This window comes from Myxocyprinus asiaticus, chromosome 31 (genome assembly GCF_019703515.2).
Source record: "Myxocyprinus asiaticus isolate MX2 ecotype Aquarium Trade chromosome 31, UBuf_Myxa_2, whole genome shotgun sequence".
NCBI lineage: Eukaryota > Metazoa > Chordata > Actinopteri > Cypriniformes > Catostomidae > Myxocyprinus > Myxocyprinus asiaticus.
Window position 1 is genome coordinate 4803708 of NC_059374.1, and position 20922 is coordinate 4824629.

The following is a 20922-nucleotide window of genomic DNA, read 5'->3' on the forward strand; positions in this document are numbered from 1 at the left end:
TAAAAGAGATATTCCCTGTAATCACAGAACCTCTTCTTAATATTATTAACTCCTTGCTAACCTCAGGACATGTCCCAAGAAACTTTAAAATGACAGTTATCAAACCACTGATTAAGAAGCCACAGCTTGATATCTTTTTAAGATTTTGGAAATGTACGGGTTTGGGAGTACGTTTATTGGATGGATTAAGTTACTTTATAGACACCCGATAGCGGCGGTACAAACAAATGGATTAATTTCAGATTATTTTACTCTGCATAGGGACACCTGGCAGGGTTGCCCTCTTTCCCCATTATTGTTCTGTCTTGCCCTGGAACCATTAACAGCCGCAATAAGAAAGGAGGTTGATTTTCCCGGGGTTGTGGCGGGAGGTGTGGCGCATAAGCTTCTGCTTTACGCAGATGATAATTTATTACTTGTCTCAGACCCTTCTAGATCTATGCCTTGCCTCCACAGAATTATTAATTCCTTTGCTAAATTCTCAGGATACAGAGTTAACTGGTCTAAATCTGAAGCTTTGGCTCTGACAGCGTACTGCCCAATAATGGCTTTTCAGCCGGGCGCCTTCCAGTGCTCCAAACAGGGCATTAAGTATTTGGGTATTTCATTCCCAGCAAATTTGTGTGATTTAGTTAGAGTTAATTTTGACCCTTTAATAAAAAGGTTTTCGAGCTATGTGGGCAGGTGGGCTTCATTACATTTATCGATGATTGGAAAGGTTAATGTTATTAAAATGAATTGTATTCCAAAATTCAACTACCTGCTACAGTCTCTCCCTATAGATGTCCCCCGGTCTTATTTCAAGCAATTTGATAGCATAGCGAAGTCCTTCATTTGGAATGGGAAATATCCCAGATTACATTTCAGTAAGCTGCATAGGCTGATTGACAAAGGTGAGTGTGGCAGGGCGGAGGGTGGGGCTGGGTCGTGATTCCACACACCCGGCCCCTAATAAGGCTGATTAAGCCCGAGAGGGATAAGGCCGACTGGAGATGGCAGTGCGACAGAGAGAGAGTTATGGGCAGCTGTCCGACACCTGTGTGTGTTTGTCTTTTTGGTTAAGTTCATTATTAAAAGTATTATTTATATTGTCAAGCCAGTTCTCGCCTCCTCCTTTCCCATTTACCCCATTACACTGGTGCTGAAATCCAGGAAGGAGGAGGGATGCGCCGTAGTAGAGTACTCGCCACTACCATCCACCCCAATGGAGCAGCCGCGGCCATCTGCCGGGGGAAGGAGGAGCCCAGCCACCTGAGAACGGAGGAACGGCCGCCGACCATGAGGGGAGGAGGGGCTCCTAGCCAACCGCCTGGAGTGGTCAGGGCCGCTGCCAGGGGCGGAGGAGACCCCTACCAGCCGCTGAAACGCAGTGGGGTCTGAGACCACCTACCGCGAGTGGGGAGGGGCTCCTGGCTGACCGCCTGGAGTGGGAGGACCGCTGCCAGGGGTGAGGGAGACCCCTACCAGCCGCTGAAACGCAGTGGGGTCTAAAAGCCACCGACTACGAGCGGGGAGGGGCTCCTGGCTGACTGCCTGGAGTGGGAGGACCGCTGCCAGGGGTGAGGGAGACCCCTGCCATCCACCGAAAATGCGGTGGGGTGTTCCATCCGCCAGGGGCCGGAGGACTGCCTCTGATCCACCCAGGGAGGCGCGGCTGTCGTCCACCAGAGGGTGGAGGTGTGGCCGAGGACCAGGCTACAGCGTATCGGAGAACCGGCGAGTAAATAATAATTTATTTATTTATTTTTTCTCTCTCCTGCTGCCGCTCCGCGTTGGCCTTTCCCTCTCTTTTAAATATTACTATTGTTTGTTTTTTGGTACGATCCCTGTTACAGGGTGTAGGTACTGCATTTTCTGTTATTATTGTTTCCCTCCCCTTGTCCCCTCCCTGATCCAGGTAGATGACCGGGGATGACCTGCTGGCAGATGGGGCAGAAGGCACACCCCCCCCACCCCCGGGGGCTCCCCGGCCTGAGAGAACGAGGGAGGAATGTGGCAGGGTGGAGGGCGGGGCGGGGCCGGGTCATGATTCCACACACCCAGCCCCTAATAATGCTGATTAAGCCCGAGAGGGATAAGGCCAACCGGAGACGGCAGTGCGACAGAAAGAGAGTTACGGACAGCTGTCCGAAACCTGTGTGTGTTTGTCTTTTTGGTTACATTTATCATTAAATTATAATTTATGTTTTCAAGCCGGTTCTCGCCTCCTCCTTTCCATTGAACTGTGTTACAGTGGGCTAGGCCTACCCAAGATTTTGTTTTATTATTATGCGTTCGGTCTCAGACATTTGGCTCATTGGTCACTTCCACCTGAGAGAGCCCCTCCCTGGTTTTGTATTGAATAGGTAGTTCTTGCCCTTATTTTGCCATTGCAAAGCCTTTCTATCAAACTAACCGGAGAAGTTAAATTACACCTCGTTTGCACTCGGTATGGACAAAAGTGTCCAGAGTGTTTAATTCGGATATTTTGTCTCAAGCTTATGGATGAACCCCAAATTATGTATTAATAAGTCCCCTTTCTGCTGGTCAGAGGGGATTGTGAGGGAGGTTAAAACACTCGGTGACCTATATGAGAGCAGAGTGTTGAGATCCTTTGAAAATTTGGTTCAACATTTTGGGATTCCCAGATCTCAGTTCTTCAGGTATTTACAGCTGTGGCACTTGCTCTGTACTATTTTTTGGAGTAGCATACACCCCCCTAAAGTGGCAGATACTCTGGGAGTGGTGATTACTGCTTTTGGAAAAGGTCATGAGGCATCAGTGTATTACTCCCTGCTAATTCAGAGTTTGGGGGATGGAGCTTCAGATTCTCTCAAGAGATTATGGGAGAAAGATTTAAGCTTGGTATTGGAGAAGGGAGAGTGGGTTAGGATTCTAAAAAATGTCAAGTCTGCATCTAGAGACGCAAGGGTGCGCCTTATGCAATTCAAGATATTACATCGATTCTACTGGACCCCCCTCTAGATTGTATAGGCTTGGTCTTAAAGACACACCCACCTGCTGGCGATGCCAATCAGAGGATGGAGACATACCCCATGTCTTTTGGGGGTGTGTTAAGATCCAGGAGTTTTGGTTGAAGGTTCAGAGTTTTGTGTGTGATGTATTGGGCACTCAGGTATCATTTTGCCCCAGCCTCTGTATTTTGGGCGATGGGGTGGACATCGATGTAGAGAATAGACACATAAAGAGTTGGATCCTAACCAGTGTCATGATCACCAGACAGATACTTTTCAGGGGATGGAGGTCAGCTGGAGCAACCTCTGGTGCTCGGAGATGGGGAGGGTGGCGGCCTTTGAAGAAGGGTCATTTAGAAGACTGGGGAAGTTTAACTTGTTTGTGGAGAAATGGGGTGGATATCTGACATTTCTGGATGTGTGATTATATATATATATATATACCCAGCCCCTAATAATGCTGATTAAGCCCGAGAGGGATAAGGCCAACCGGAGACGGCAGTGCGACAGAATATATATATATACACACACATATAGTTTTTTTTGTTTGTGTCTATAATCATGTACGACCACTGGGATGTTGTTGGGGGCCAGGGTGGGGTTGGAGATTGAGAGGGGTAATAGTGGGGGTTAATGTTGATTCTGTGTATATATGTTTTGTTTTTCTATGTTCAATATGTGAATCAATAAAAATTATTAATCTGAAAATACTAGAAAAGTTAGTGCCCTCCCAACTGTTCATTTCTACAGATAAATAGTATATATGAACAATTTCAGTCAGGATTTAGGCCCTATACACAGTATAGAGACTGCACTTATCAGAGTTACAAATGATTGGCTCTTATCATCTGATCGCAGCTGCATTTCTCTTCTAGTGCTTTTAGATCTTAGTGCTGCCTTTGACACCATAGATCACAACATTCTCTTGAATAGGCTGGAGAATTATGTTGGCATTTGTGGACTTGCATTAGCATGGTTTAGGTCCTATTTAGCAGACCGCTACCACTTTGTCTGTGTAAATGAGTAATTGTCAAATCAAACAAAAGTATGGAGTGCCACAGGGATCAGTTTTAGGGTCTCTGCTTTTCCCCTTATATATGCTTTCCCTGGGAAATATTGTCAGGAATCGTAGAATAAGTTTCCACTGTTATGCTGATGATATCCAACTTTATATTTCTTCGAAACCTGACGAAATTTCACAATTCTCCGAATTAGCAGAGTGTATCAATGAAATCAAAGATTGGATTGCCAGAAATTTCCTTCTACTCAATTCCGACAAAACAGAGGTATTAATTATTGGACCAAAAACCTCTAAATATAAGCTAAAATAAATATGACTCTCGATGGATGTACTGCTACATCGTCTTCTACAGCGAAGAACTTAGGTGTTATATTTGATACAAATCTGTCCTTTGAAAATCAAATTTTCAATGTTTGTAGGACAGCATTCTTCCACCTCAGAAATATTGCTAAGTTACGACACATGCTCTCTATTGCTGATGCCGAAAAATGAATTAATGCGTTCATGACCTCAAGACTAAATCATTGTAATGCATTACTGGGAGGATGTCCTGCAAGTTCAGTAAATAAACTTTTAAACAGTTGGTTCAAAATGCAGCAGTCAGAGTGCTGACTAGAACCAAGAAATATGATCATATTAGTCCCATTATATCATCATTACATTGGCTACCTGTTAAATTTTGTATTAATTTTAAAATGTTGTTAACTACGTACAAAGCTTTGAATGGTCTAGCTCCACAGTACTTAAGTGACCTTCCACCATGCTATATTCCATCACGTTCATTATGATTGCAAAATTCTGGCCTGTTAATAGTTCCTAGAATATCAAAAACCACAAAAGGAGGTATATCCTTTTCCTATTTGGCTCTTAAACTATGGAATAATCTCCCTAATACTGTTCGGAACACAGACACACTGGCTCAGTTTAATTCTAGACTAAAGACTCATCTATTTAGCCAGGCTTACACCTAATTTATCCATCAACTCACAATTAGGCTGCTTTAGTTAGGTCTGCCGGAACCAGAAACATTTATCATGATCACTCTGCAAAACATTTAATGGCATCTACGCTAATATTATTCTATTTGTTTCCCTGTCTCAACCTTGGGATTCATATCCCGAGGTTACCAGAGCCGGCCATATCCAGCTCCGTTCCTGCTTGGTGACGCACTCCACTGCTACGTGTCTCTGAGTGCTGATGACTAAATGCAGCCAGTGCCAGCCAGACATCACTTCAGTCTATTACGATGTACTTCAGGGGATGAACTGATGCCAACTCCAATCATACGACAGGGATACTTCATATGGGTAAGGTTTTCAGGAATGAGATGAGAGAAAGAGTATCTAAGTGGAGGCTTTTTAATATAAACTCAGAAAAAGAAACACAAGAAACTAAAAACACAAAAACAGAACAAACCCTACAGCCATGAAAGGTTAAGAACTGACAATGAACAGAGGAAAACACAGGGATTAAATACACAAGGACCTAATAAGAAAACAAGGAACACCTGTGACTAATAATCATAAGAGCCAATGAAACAAAGACACTGAAAAGAACTACAAAACCCATAATCAAACACAAGACAGGCAGAGAACAATAAACATCCATGGTCACCAGGGTAACCATTACAATATGCCACTGCCTGAACCTTGGAGTTAGGATAGACCTCACCGAAATGATCTGCCAGTTGAACTGCGATGCACCTCATTGATCTCTGCCTGCATCACCTTGGTCTAATGATGGAATACACTCTTAAAATGGAATACATAGACTCAACGAATTGCCAACAAAAGCCTTCATCGGCCAACTAACAAAGGACAATTGCATCTACAGGTGCATCTCAATAAATTAGAATGTCGTGGAAAAGTTCATTTATTTCAGTAATTCAACTCAAATTGTGAAACTTGTGTATTAAATAAATTCAATGCACACAGACTGAAGTAGTTTAAGTCTTTGGTTCTTTTAATTGTGATGATTTTGGCTGACATTTAACAAAAACCCACCAATTCACTATCTCAAAAAATTAGAATACATCATAAGACCAATAAAAAAAAACATTTTTAGTGAATTGTTGGCCTTCTGGAAAGTATGTTCATTTACTGTATATGTACTCAATACTTGGTAGGGGCTCCTTTTGCTTTAATTACTGCCTCAATTCGGCGTGGCATGGAGGTGATCAGTTTGTGGCACTGCTGTGGTGGTATGGAAGCCCAGGTTTCTTTGACAGTGGCCTTCAGCTCATCTGCATTTTTTGGTCTCTTGTTTCTCATTTTCCTCTTGACAATACCCCATAGATTCTCTATGGGGTTCAGGTCTGGTGAGTTTGCTGGCCAGTCAAGCACACCAACACCATGGTCATTTAACCAACTTTTGGTGCTTTTGGCAGTGTGGGCAGGTGACAAATCCTGCTGGAAAATGAAATCAGCATCTTTAAAAAGCTGATCAGCAGAAGGAAGCATGAAGTGCTCCAAAATTTCTTGGTAAATGGGTGCAGTGACTTTGGTTTTCAAAAAACACAATGGACCAACACCAGCAGATGACATTGCACCCCAAATCATCACAGACTGTGGAAACTTAACACTGGACTTCAAGCAACTTGGGCTATGAGCTTCTCCACCCTTCCTCCAGACTCTAGGACCTTGGTTTCCAAATGAAATACAAAACTTGCTCTCATCTGAAAAGAGGACTTTGGAACACTGGGCAACAGTCCAGTTCTTCTTCTCCTTAGCCCAGGTAAGACGCCTCTGACGTTGTCTGTGGTTCAGGAGTGGCTTAACAAGAGGAATACGACAAATGTAGCCAAATTCCTTGACATGTCTGTGTGTGGTGGCTCTTGATGCCTTGACACCAGCCTCAGTCCATTCCTTGTGAAGTTCACCCAAATTCTTGAATCGATTTTGCTGGACAATCATAAGGCTGCGGTTCTCTCGGTTGGTTGTGCATCTTTTTCTTCAACACTTTTTCCTTCCACTCAACTTTCTGTTAACATGCTTGGATACAGCACTCTGTGAACAGCCAGCTTCTTTGGCAATGAATGTTTGTGGCTTACCCTCCTTGTGAATGGTGTCAATGATTGTCTTCTGGACAACTGTCAGATCAGCAGTCTTCCCCATGATTGTGTAGCCTAGTGAACCAAACTGAGAGACCATTTTGAAGGCTCAGGAAACCTTTGCAGGTGTTTTGAGTTGATTAGCTGATTGGCATGTCAAAATATTCTAATTTTTTGAGATAGTGAATTGGTGGGTTTTTGTTAAATGTGAGCCAAAATCATCACAATTAAAAGAACCAAAGACTTAAACTACTTCAGTCTGTGTGCATTGAATTTATTTAATACACGAGTTTCACAATTTGAGTTGAATTACTGAAATAAATGAACTTTTCCACGACATTCTAATTTATTGAGATGCACCTGTATGTGAACTTCTGCAGTTAATTCAGAGTGAACTTCAAAGACATTAGACATTAATCTTATAGTTCATAAAAAATCTTTTTTAAACACTGACCCTTAACACTTACTTAGTTTAATAATTTTAAACCATGACTTGCACTGCACATAAATAACTACTATTGGCATTATATTCATGCTGTTTAGCAAGAGGGGAACTGGTCCCCACAGTGATCCTGGTTTCTCACAATGTTATTTTTCTCCATTAACCAACATCTTATGGAGTTTTGTGTTCCTTGCCTTCAGCTGCTCACTGGGGTTCTAAATACAATTATTATTTTATTATTTATTTTTATACACAATTTAAAGTCATATTTAATCAAACTACACAATGATGACTCTTAGACTTTATAGATATTCCAGTTTAATTTTCTATTAATGCATGATTTTCTATAAAGCTGCTTTGAAACGATGTGTGTTGTGAAAAGCGCTATACAAATAAAAATGACTTGACTTGACCTCTACTAAACACTGACAACAAGCGAACCTGCCATGCACGGACATATCTTGCCATACCAAGCTCAGTGAGGAAAAATATACCGCACACATACACACACCTGGTAAAGAAACCTGAAACAAAAATACAGTAAATAACTTCTCAAAACTTTCGCTGAATAAGCATCAATCGCAGAAGTAAACTCTGTTGAATTTGCATATACTGCGAAAACTGAAGATCAGATTTATATCTGAGACACATTTAAGAGACCAAGTGTAAATGTAACGCATACCTAACCGGATAGCTATCTGATCAGTAAAAACACATTACGTGACCAAGTGTAAATACTCCCAGTAATAGCCTCTGGAGTTTTTCATTGCATGAGAAACCCCAGTGGCTACTGTGTTTTTAAAAATTCATCAGCTGATTACTTTATTGATTACAATATATTGGTCATACTGTAGGTTGTGTAGACTCACCTCTTCCTCTAATCTGACGGCTTTACTCTGAGCATTATTCAAAGCCTGTTCTAAGATTTCAATGTGTCGCTGCTGATCCTCATTGGCTGATCGGAGGCTGGCTGCCTCTTTCTCGAAATTCTCCAGATCTTTCAGGCTTTCTCTTCCTGAGAGGAAATACAATGACAATACGTCAAAGGAATAGTTCACCCAAAAATGATAATTCTTTCATCATTTACTGACCCTTATGCCATCTCAAACAAAGATATTTTGAAGGATATATGAGGTGTTTATATCCATAAAATGCAAGTCAAAGGGGAACATGCGCTCTGTATGCGAGGAATTGTAATCGTGCTTCAAATCACGATTGCCAATGAGACTGCAGATGGCAAGATTTACAGTGAAAAAGGAGTTACATTTTGGTCTATTTCTCCCACAAAATTGATCGTACAGCTTCAGAAGAGATGGATTAAACCACTGGAGTCATATGTAGGGAAGCACCGATATGAAATTGTTTAGCCGATACCGATTTTAACAACAAAAAAACTATAAACCGATACTGATTTTTTGCCAATTACCTTATTTTTTCATCAGATTTTAATTTGGATTTATGCTTTAAAAATATAAAGAGAGGTACAATTGAATAAGGATTGGATCTGTTGAACACATGACAGGCACATTTTTAAAGATAACCACAATGAAAGATAAATAGAAGGTAAAAAGATAAAAAATGTAGATAAAAAAATTATTACTAAATATGAGAACATAATGAGTGATATTAAAAAAAGGTTATTTTGTACTTCTAAAATATTTTTGAACTTCAATACAAAAGAACATTACAACAGAAATAGAATATTACAAATTCATACTATGCATATGTTGGGCAATTCCACGGAAATGTCAACCACATCATGGAAAAATAACCCCCCTTTGAAATTCTGTATTATAGTTGGATAATGCTTTCGAGACCGCTAGAGAGTGCTGCTTGCTCATACAGCACTGACTGAAGCACTGAATGCAGACTATATTTTAAAATGCAGGCTTTTAGGGTTTAGTAATTGTGCATGGCCATTTAGCGATTTCAATCTTATTTCAATCAATCATGCAGCATTAATGGATATCATACCGATGTCTCAGAAGTCATAATCTGCTGGTTTCAAAGCGTTTTGGATGGTTTGCCTCATCAAGTAGCCTAAAGGTAAGCTTTCACAACTGTCAAATCCGTTTATGATGTTTTTCCGCATTAACATGAGAATGAGAAAGATTCAAATAAAATATTACATGTTCTTAGGAAGTGTCAACACTTCTACATATTGTTGCTTTTATTATTTCTGGATTGTGCTTTTGAATTCACAGAGTTTCACTCACAGAGAATTCACAAAGTGTGTTACTTATTTAACTATAAACATCGTTTTTTCATATCAGCTTTTTCATTCTTATAACCAATATGCCGATGATTTTAATTTAGTCAACAACTGGTCGATAAATATAGGCAACCGATACATCGGTGCATCCCTAGTCGTATGGATTACCTTTATATCTTTTTAGGAGCCCATTGACTTGGACACTGAATGGACAAAAACACCTCATATCTCCATCAAAATATCTTCGTTTGTGTTCCTCAGAAAAAAGGAAGTCATACGAGTTTGAGATGGCATAAGAGTGAGTAAAAGATGAGTGAATGATCATATTTGGGTTAAGTACTCCATTAACTTGAATTTTACTAAATAAAATATGAGTTGGATTATGATACTTTTATGGTGCTTTTGTGCTCTTTTTTTAAACTTGACAGACCCTGTCACCATCCACTTTTTCATTTTATAGTAAAGGTCAGCTTGGACATTCCCCCAAACATCTCCTTTTGTGTTCCACGAAAGAAAAAGAAAAGAAAAAATCATATGGGTTTGGAATGACATGAAGGTGAGTAAATTATAAGATTTTCATTTTTGGGTGAACTGTCCCTTTAAGACAAACTTTAAAACAATGTCTCAGTTTTTCCAGCACTGTGTGTGAGATTATGGCTCTGGGACTCTAAAGGAAATGGGGTAATTCCATGTTTTCATTTTAAGAGAAAGAGAGATTTGAGTGTAAGGGAGGAAGTGGAACAGGAAGTTAAGGGAGGGATGCAGGAAATAATTTGGGCTAAGCTAGACACACATTTACAAGAGAGAACAAGTTTAACAGGACAAATTAATTATATAACAAGTTCACTTGTGTAATTATAAACACTAATCAAATCAAATATAAAGTCCCTCACTAAGTGAAAGATACAAGTTTCCATCCTCTTGTCCATCCAACTCCTGATTGGCTAGTTGCCGATTGGCTGTTTCCAAACGGTCTGAAAAACACATTTAAAAAAGTTTTATTGACCATGACAATTTATATATGTGAATAAACAATATGTAATACTTTTCATAATAAATTATGTCTTTGCATTTATTTTGACTGCAGTAACTTGTTAAATGTACTGTTATTATGGATTAGTTCACCCAAAAAGGAAAATTCAGTCATTGTTTATTCACACCTGTGTTGATATAACCCCATTTTACTTTCTTTCTTTTTCTTAACACAAAGGGAGAAATTGTGAAAAAATTTTGTGGTCAGTGATGTCATACAATGGCAGGTTATGGTGGCTACCTCTTCAAGCTTCAGAAGAACACAAAAGTATAATTCAGAAGTCTAATAAATTATTCCATGAGACTCATGATTGTTATGAAAGCATACGATAAGGTTTGGTGAGAAACAAACCAAAATCTAATGTATTATTTAGTGAAAATGTTCACTGACCATTGATCTCCGGCACGAGAGCAACAGTTCTCTCAGCCCCCTCAAACATTGGGGCGTTCAAGTGAAAACTCTTTTGTTTATCTAAAAACAGGTCCACCACAGCGATAGTGACAACAGAACACAACACAGCTGCACACGAAACAGAGAACAGAACTTACTAAACATGTCTGAAGAATTGATGCGTTTCTATGCCCAGCCTTATTTGTTTGAACAGAGTACTCAGAAATCAAACAGAAACACAGAGGAGGCTACAGGCAGCCACAGTCACACCGTGTCCTAACCTGATGGCAAACGACACGTGATATAAGGTATGCTTTCCTATGTTAATCAGAGTTTTTATCCTAACCAGCCATGATGAGCGACAGTACATTCTATAGATCGCTTGTTTTCTATTTTCGGCATTGCGTGGGTAACTCTGTCTGCTGTGAAATGGCACCGGGCTGGGCATAGAAATGCATCAATTCTTCGACTACAAACTCTTCAGACATGTTTAGTAAGTTCTGTTCTCTGTTTTGTGTGCAGCTGTGTTGTGTTCTGTTGTCACTATCGCTGTGAAGGACCTGTTTTTCGATAAACAATACGAGTTTTCGCTTGAATGCCCCAGTGTCATGAGGGGGCTGAGTGAACTGTTACTCTCATGCCCTATCATGAACAGGAGATCAACGGTCAGTGAAAATTTTCACTAAATACTACATTAGATTTCGGTTTGTTATCGTATGCTTTCATAACAATCATGAGTCTCATGGAATAATTTATTAGACTTCTAAATTATACTTTTATGTTCTTTTGAAGCTTGAAGATGTGGTCACCATAAACTGCCACTGTATGACATCACAACATTTTTTCACAGTTTCTCCCTTTATGTTAAGAAAAAGAAAGAAAGTCATATACAGTTATAACAACACAGGTGTGAGTAAACAATGACTGAATTTTCATTTTTGGATGAACTATCCCTTTAAGTTTAAATATTCAATATATGCTGATACTGAAGTAAAATATTACTATTTACTGTATGTGGACCAAAAATTTTAGTTAAGTTGTCTTTCATTTTTATAGTATGTCACATTACTCAGGCTTTAGAAGTGTGACATCAACCTGTTACATGTCCAACATAATCATACAGACATATTGATTCAAGTTAAAACTTGTTTTCGCCAATAGTTTAGAAAGAACCTACACATTTCTTCACTTTCAGCCATAGATACCAATTTATAATAACTTCATTATTATCTATTATCTATTATTTTAATAAACAAACATTATTAAATTATTTTTATATACTAAATAATGTAATAATTACTATATAATGCTTAAAAGATTAAGAAAACTGCAGTGCTGGCCATATCAACCATCAAAATCTGCTTCTCAAAAGAACCCCGAAGCATGATGCATTTTTGCTTAAAAAAGAGGGACAAATTGAAAATATTTTTTTGCTCATCAATTATGACACAAATGCTGTCGATTAGCATTGTATTGAACTTGGAACATTCCTTTAATAAATAAATAATATTTCACATTTTCACCTCTCAAGTCTCTGTTGAAGTCATGAAGGCGTCTGATCTCTCCCTCTAGTTTATTCCTCATGGTTTTATCCAGAGCCTCTCGTTTGGATGAGCTCTTCACTAAACTCTCATATGCATCAGACAGATGCTCAACCTCCACCACCAACTGTGAACACAGCGCAAACTCCCATTTATAATTCACAGTAAGTCATATTCCTCCTGAGATGTATTCAAGTCATACTGGGCAGCAGGGCTTGACATTAACCTTTTCGCTAACCGGAAACATTGGGTAATTGTGTAATAAGCCATTAGCCATTCATCATTTTCATTAGCCAAAATCCCCCACCCTACAAAATGTGATAAAGGTAACTGGAGACTTTAACTGCATATATTTGTTTGGACATTTGATTTAAACAAGAATGATATGGGTTTATCAGGACACAGGCCTAATGATTTAAGTAATCTCTTGGAATATCTGAAAGTAAACATTTCCAGTAAGAACAGGAGTATGATAGAATAGGAGGAAAGCCTTGTCCATAATTTGTCCATAATTCATGGAAGTCTAGACTTTATACCCCTTTTATGTAATTTTAAGGCCATAACCACAGTTAAGACCATGGATGGTTCCTCATTAATATAGTTAGTGTTATTAAAAAAAGTTACACATTTTACTAAGGGTGATGATGTGTAAATTAAAAAGTCTTGTTATTTATGTTGTTTTGAAATGCCACAGTGTTGTTTCCCCCTTTTCCTTGTGAGTGCTGTTTATAATGTCGAGGCTGTCTAGCTGTTTGAGATGTTTGAATTCCTTCAAAGCACTGTAATGTAGAACAATCTGTGTAAAATTTCTAATGGGTTGCATTAGTTTTGTTATCTGCGCCGTAATATCGTGGGAAGCCTGGTTGAATGTAACATGATCAGCTCTGTGCTATCCTATCTCTGGTACGCACATTATAATAAAGTGTGGAAAATTAGGCAAGCCCGGTTGACGCATGCACTCCAGAGTTACAATAGCACAGAGCAGTTAATTCACGCAAATGGGTCTGCGATTCACACAAAAATCAGGCTTCAATCGTGCCACACAAAAGACGAGTCAGACGAGAAAAATATTTAGTGCTTATAAAGGCGGCCCGACATTCACAGAATTTTAAATGCAGGAAAAACCCTGAAAATGCAACCTGCCAAAGTGGCTAGTAAGAGTGATGGAGTTATCTGCCATTCTACACGCATCTGGCGGGTGGATGGGTGTTAATGTCAAGCCCTGCTGGGCAGTATTCCAATAACATCTTCACATCCCAAAATCACCACTGTGCATTCATTTGATATATCTATTCATATTGTTTTTTGCATTTTTTTTTAACCACTTTCCAGTATTATGCCCTCTTCAGGTTTAATTATTATTCATAGCTCATACTAATGCAAGATTTAAATTATTAAACTTCAGAAATTCTCACACATTGTGCCACTGCTCGTTTTCACACAGAAAGGGGAAATAAAAATGTATGATACCCGTTGTAGTTTGCCGGCTTTTTCATTTTGCTTGTGAAGCTCTTGTCTAAGGCTTTGGTTCTCCTCTTTTAAGATCTCCAGCATCTGCTGTGCATGGCTCACCATGGCAAATGCTTCCCCTGGGAAAGGCTGTCCTAAAGGGGCCTCACGTAGAGACAGTCCCTGTATCACAGATCCAGTCTGAGCTGCAGGAAATCCCGGAGACTGTGACAGAGATACAGGCTGATATGGCCATTGAGAAGCCTGAGAAGGCAGGATAAAGCTCTCTGAGAACATGGGACAGTTCTGCTGTTGGTGCTGTGATGAAGCACTTAGAGATATTGGCCGCTGCCTAGAATGGACAAAGACAGTGTGCGAGATGTGTTGACATTTGTTCATATAAAAAGCTGCCGTGTGTAATTTCTGCACCATTAACAGGTTTCCCAGACACCTGCCAAACCTGCCATAAGTCAGCCAAACAGATAGACCTGCCCCAGAGTTTACTTTTTGGGGGGGAAATCAACATACCAATAGCTTGCTTGTAGTTATAGTTTACCTATAGTTCTCTCTGCACATTACACTGGGATAGGAGACAAGGGCTATGTTTAACAGCATTAGTCTTTTCAATTGTGAGCTTCACGGCTCATATGACCCCACTTTTTTTGATCAATAAAAGTACATCAGGGATATTACAATATTAAAGATAATGATAAATGATATTTAGTCTTTGGTATCTCTTTAGTTTTGTGTCGATGAAGGGGCACTTGAGCCTTACGGATGGTGCTGTGAGCGTACTTATGGCAAAAAAGGTTGGGAAACACTGCTCTAGAGGTAACTTTTTCACTATCGGTATGAGGAGTTCTAATCCGTCCTAATAAAAGTTAACCCATGTCCCACCAATAAATGATAACAAGAACATAATTTTTTTTTTTTTGCACACATCACTCTTAAGAGTTTGTTACACTTACCTTGCTACATTTGTATGTGGCACTGTCTCCATCACGGCTGCTGTCAAGGTGTCACTGTAGAGGGGGTCATGTTCCAGAGACCTTGGGTTGGAGTTTAATGTTGCCGGAAGCACTGTTTTTACCTTGAACTTAAAAGGATATTCTGGGGGAGGACCTCTTTGTTCCAAAGCCAATTGTGGTGAGGTTAGGGGTGGTGGTGGAGGTAGAAATGTAATTGTAGAGGTCTTGCTAGGTGAGGGGGAATTTGCTGTACTCTCAACACCACAAAGAGTAGTGTCTCCTGGGCAGGGAGAACTGGAGTGTCCCCCACTTTGCTTAGCTCCATTGCATTCTAAGCTGAGTTGCATGAGCCTTTCACTGAGCGAACGAACATGACCCTGTTTTAATTCTGCCAGGCCTTCATCCTGAAGAGTTGTACCAGCAGTTATCCCTCGCTGGACCCACGCTCGACCTTCCACACGGGCCTTCACAGGTACCGTGGAGAGAGAGGTGGAAGAAGATGAAAGGGAAGGAGGGGAGGAGAGTGAATGTGCATTGCAAAGTGACGGAGGACAGGATTGTGAGCCTGTGGGTTTGTCAGACACTATTGAAAACTGTTGCGTCTGTTGGACGTGGTTGTCTTGCTGCTGACTTTGGTTGACAAGGTTTTCATGGCCTTCCTTGTGAAGGACCAGGTTCTGATTTTGTTGCAGATTGTTTGGAAGAGTCTGGTTTGGGATGTCTGAATTTTGAAGACTCTGGTGGGTGTATTCTAGGTTTTGGGACATAGTGTTCATTGGACTCTGTTGTCCTCTGTACAGGTGAGACTGGGTTTTAGCCTCCTCATAAGATGGAAGCTCAAGGGTATCAAATCTAGGCAAAGTCAGGTTTGTCTGGACTGTTCTACCTGCAACCTGACCCACTCCACTGCTCTTCTCCATGGAGCAGCTGTCCACTTGATGCTCCTGACCTTGAGGTTCCTGTCGTGACTGACTCTGTGGGAGTATAGGCTGATACAAATGGGATACTTGACCCTCCTCTTGTAAGAGCAGGTTCTCTGTAGACATGGGACTGCTTTGCATCTGAGAGCTTTCGTTTTGTAAGCCTCCTCTGGTTCCACTTGTTTCGTATTGCAGATGTTCTTGCATAAGCCTCTGAAGCATGGTTCCCGACATGCCGTCCTCAGAAACACGCATGTCTGCCGCTGAGCGTGTGGGCAAAAGGTAGCAAGGATATGCACCAAGGAAATGGATGATGTTACCTACAAAAAGAGATAGAGCAACTATTCATCCGAGTATTGGCACAAAATATCACCATATCTTTCTTTTTTATGATGCGTATCTTCCAGGAAATTGATTATTAGGGGTCCAAGCACAGAAGGATCTGGAACCTTATTGTATTTCTATATATTTCTTTTTCATTCTTATTCTGCCCTAAAAGTGTCTGGGCTTAGAGACACCAAAGGATGGCAGGATGGTCCAAAATCTCCCCACTACTCAGGGGCACACACACACCCCTTCCAACCCCAGGTGGTTTTTGCTTATATTTCAGCTATGGAATGGGCTAAATCAAAATAATTTTTTTCTTCTGATTCCCTAAAGCAAGCAAAATATTTTAGCCCTTTTGAGCTTTCCAAAAAACCTACTTTTTGTAACTCCTCCTATACTGCAAGTCTGATTCGCACAAATTTTGCCCAAATAATCTAGGGACCCTCAAGATGCAAAGTTTTTAAAAGAATTTTGATTCGTCAAATCATTCAGAACTTAGGTTGATAAGTGAATTGGGCCACAGCCCAAAAATGTATGGGCTTATATCTTCTAAATAGTTTGACAAATCAAAATTCTTTTGATACCTTTTTTGTCATGAGTGTCTCTAGGTGGTCAGACAAATGGTCTAGGTGAAGTTCAAAAAAGGTACAGAATATCTACAAAGGTCTGCCATTTTGAGTTTTCTGACTTTTTCTATGTATTCTAACTCCCCCTAGACCGTTTGTCTGATTCACCCTAGATTTTTACATGTATAATCGAGGGACCCTCAAGACAAATCTTCCAGAATATATAGGCTTATAAGTGATTTTGGCCACGGTCAAAAAATTAACAGGCTCATATCTTATAACCAATTTGACAAATCAAAATTCATAACTTTTTGACCTGAGTGTCTCGACCGGACCAATGGTCTAGGAGGAGTTCGAAAAAATAGGTTTTTCTGAAAAACTGAAATGCAATGCAATGACATGAATGCAATACCTACAAATTAACTAAAATTCTTAGAGTACTCATTTTGCCTGCATTAAAATGTCATCCTTGGTCCGTATATTTTAATTGTAACTCTGATGCTATATTCAGTTAATGTTGAAGCATTCCGTTGCTTTTCCTGAAGCCAAATTTTAATAATGAATTATTTTATAATTCTGTTTTTTTGGGGGGGCCTGGATAGCTCAGCAAGTATTGATGTTGACTACCACCCCTGGAGTCGTGAGTTCGAATCCAGGGCAGGCTGAGTGACTCCAGCCAAGTCACCTAAGCAACCAAATTGGCCCGGTTGCTAGGGAGGGTAGAGTCACATGGGGAAACCTCCTCATGGTCACTATAATGTGTGGTTCTTGCTCTTGGTGGGGCACGTGGTGAGTTGTGCGTGGATGCTGTGGAGAATTGCGTGGGCCTTCACACACGCTATGTCTCTGCGGTAACACGCTAAACAGGCCACATGATAAGATGCGCGCACATGTTTCTTTTTTAGTCCTCTTAGCATTGATGTGGTCTTAGACCCCTTGTTGTTCATACCACAACTCCTTAAGAACTCAGACCCCACTGCAGCTGGGGGCAGTCACCTTTATAATATTTGTCATACATATAATTGTGATTATGCAAAAAATTGTCATACAAAATTGTCCTACTTCTTAAGGTGAATACGTGCTTACATACACATTCAGTAATATTTTATTCATATTTAACTTGTTGTTATAAAACATTTGTATTGATTCCATCACAAGACAAATAAACACAACATAAAATACCAAATCAGTTATATAAATTAAACCCCTCCCCGTGAACATTCCCCCTCTGACCCGAACATGCACTACAGTGGTCACTTACAATTATTCTCCCCCTTTTTTTTTTCTCCCCAATTTGGAATGCCCAATTCCCAATGCACTCTAATTCCTCGTGGTGGTGTAGTGAATCACTTCAATCCGGGTGGCGGAGAACGAATCTCAGTTGCCTCCGCATCTGAGACCATCAACCTGCGCATCTTATCACGTGGCTTGTTGAGCGCGTTACCGCGGAGACATAGCGCGTGTGGAGGCTTCATGCCATCCACTGCAGCATCCACGCACAACTCACCACACACCCCACCAAGAGCGAACCACATTATAGTGACCACGAGGAGGTTACCACATGTGACTCTACCCTCCCTAGCAACCGGGCCAGTTTGGTTGCTTAGGAGACATGGCTGGAGTCACTCAGCATGCCCTGGGATTCGAACTTGTGAACTTCAGGGGTGGTAGTCAGCGTCTTTACTCACTGAGCTACCTAAGCCCCCACTTACAATTATAACTTATAAAAATATATATATATATATATATATATATATATATATATATATATATATATATATATATATATATATATATATATATTTAAAAACCTAAAAAATATATACTTTCAAAAAACAAAAATGCATATACACAAACAAAACATTTAAAATCCCTCACCACTGCCCCTCCCCAAGAACCCTCCAAAAAAGCCAAATATCCATCCCACTTCCTATTAAACAAATCCCATTTTCCCAACCTTCTAAAAATCGCCTTCTCCAATGCTGCCACTCCGCCCATCTCCCCACACCACTCCTGAAACGAGGGTGCCCCAGCTGTCTTTTACCCCCTAAGAATAATTTGTCTGCCAACCATAACTCCGGCTAGGACCCAACTTTTTAAGTGGCTACCCCCAGAATTAACGACTGCCCCATCAACTAAGATGCAGAGTCTGGGGCAAAATGAAAATTGTGTGTCCAATATGTCACACATAAATCTCTGAACCCTCAACCAAAATTCTTGTATCTTAACACATTCCCAAAAAACATGGGTTGTGTCCCCATCTTCTGAATTGCATCACCAGCAGGTGGGTGTGTCTTTAAGGCCAAGTCTATACAATCTAGAGGGTGTCCAATATAATCGATGCAAAATCTTAAATTGCATCAGACGCACCCTTGAATCTCTAGATGTAGACTTGATGTTTTTTAGAATCCTAACCCACACTCCCTCCTCTAATACCAAGTTTAAATCTCTCTCCCATAATCTCTTGAGAGAAGTTGAAGCACCATCCCCAAAACTCTGAATTAACAGGGAGTAATACACTGGTGCCTCATGACCTTTTCCAAAAGCAGTAAATCACCACTTCTAGAGTATCTGCCCCTTTAGGTGGGTGTATGCTACCCAAAAATAGTACAGAGCAGGTGGTGCAGCTGTAAATACCTAAAGAACTGAGATCTGGGAATCCTGAAATGTTGGACCATATTTTCAAACGATCTCAACACTCCACTCTCATATAGGTCACCGAGCGTATTAACCTCCCTCACAATCCACTCTGACCAACAGAAAGGGGACTTATTAATATGTAATTTTGGGTTTAGCCATATGCTCGAGGCAACATTTAAATAATGTTTAATAGAAAGGCTTTGCAATGGCAAAATAGGGGCAAGAACTTCCTGTTCAATACCAAACCAGGGAGGGGCTCTCTCAGATGGAAGTGACCAATGAGCCAAATGTCTGAGTCCGAATGCATAATAAAAAAACAAAATCTTGGGTAGGCCTAGCCCACCTTTGTCAGCTGGCCTATGTAGTTATGTAATCTGGGACACTTACCATTCCAAATGAAGGACTTCGTTATGCTATCAAACTGCTTGAAATAAGATGGGGTACATCTACAGGGAGAGATTGTAGCAGGTAGTTGAATTTTGGAATAAAATTAATTTTAATAACATTAACCTTCCCAATCATAGATAAATATAATGAAACCCACCTGCCCACATCACTCGAAAACCTTTTTATTAAGGGGTCAAAATTAACTCTAACTAAATCACACAAATATTTAATGCCCTGTTTGGGCCACTGGTTGGTCTCCATATAAACATTGATTTCAGCCTTTAACATTTGTTGGAAATCAGGATTTTGCAGAAGGGATACATTAAAGTGCAAACTATATGATTTCTTTTTCTCCGTATGTGGCAACACCTCTAAACTCACCAGGGCGTGATCTGAGACTAAGATGTTTCCAATTAAGCAATCCACAACAGATGAAATGAGGGACTTAGAAATCAAGAAAAAAACTATCCTAGAATAAATCTTATAGACTGATGAAAAAAAGTATAGTCCCTCCCAGATGGGTTTAAAAGTCTCCAAATATCTGTAAGACCAAGATTTTTACACATCCTGTGAAGTGTCAATGTTGCTCTAGGGGGATTACACACTTTTGCTTCACTATGATCAAGGACTTTGATGGAGTCCATCAAAAGATTAAAGTCTCCTCCCAATATGATGCCAGCGGCTTGCAACATCCCTTCAAGATCTATAAAAAAGTCCTGATCATCAGCGTTAGGTGCATAAATATTAGCCAAAGCCAACCTTTGCCCCTGAATTTCTGCTAAAACAATAATGACTCTTCCTAATTTATCTTTAATCTGTTTGAGACATTTGAATTGTAGATGTTTACTTATCAGTGTAATGACTCCCCTGCTCTTACTTGAGCCAGCACTAAAGAAAACATGTCCACCCCATATCTTCCCAAATTTTTCAGCTTCCTGTGGGGGAAGATGCGTTTCTTGAAGAAAACCTTTTTTTCTTATGTTTAAGAAAAGGAATAACCTTCCTTCTTTTTATATGGCACCC

The 20922-nt window shown here is 40.2% G+C and overlaps 1 protein-coding gene across 2 annotated transcripts in view; it reads right to left on the minus strand.

Annotated features, from left to right (window-relative positions):
- The window catches only part of amotl1 (angiomotin like 1), a 60733-nt gene that overhangs the window by 18733 nt on the left and 21078 nt on the right, over positions 1-20922 (minus strand). For both annotated transcript variants that reach the window (XM_051665636.1, XM_051665637.1), the window contains 5 exons: positions 15060-16299; positions 14113-14443; positions 12625-12769; positions 10572-10652; positions 8336-8481 (listed from right to left, as the gene is read on the minus strand). In XM_051665636.1, coding sequence (XP_051521596.1) covers positions 8336-8481; positions 10572-10652; positions 12625-12769; positions 14113-14443; positions 15060-16299 — 1943 coding nt within the window. The remainder of the gene's footprint in view (positions 1-8335; positions 8482-10571; positions 10653-12624; positions 12770-14112; positions 14444-15059; positions 16300-20922) is intronic.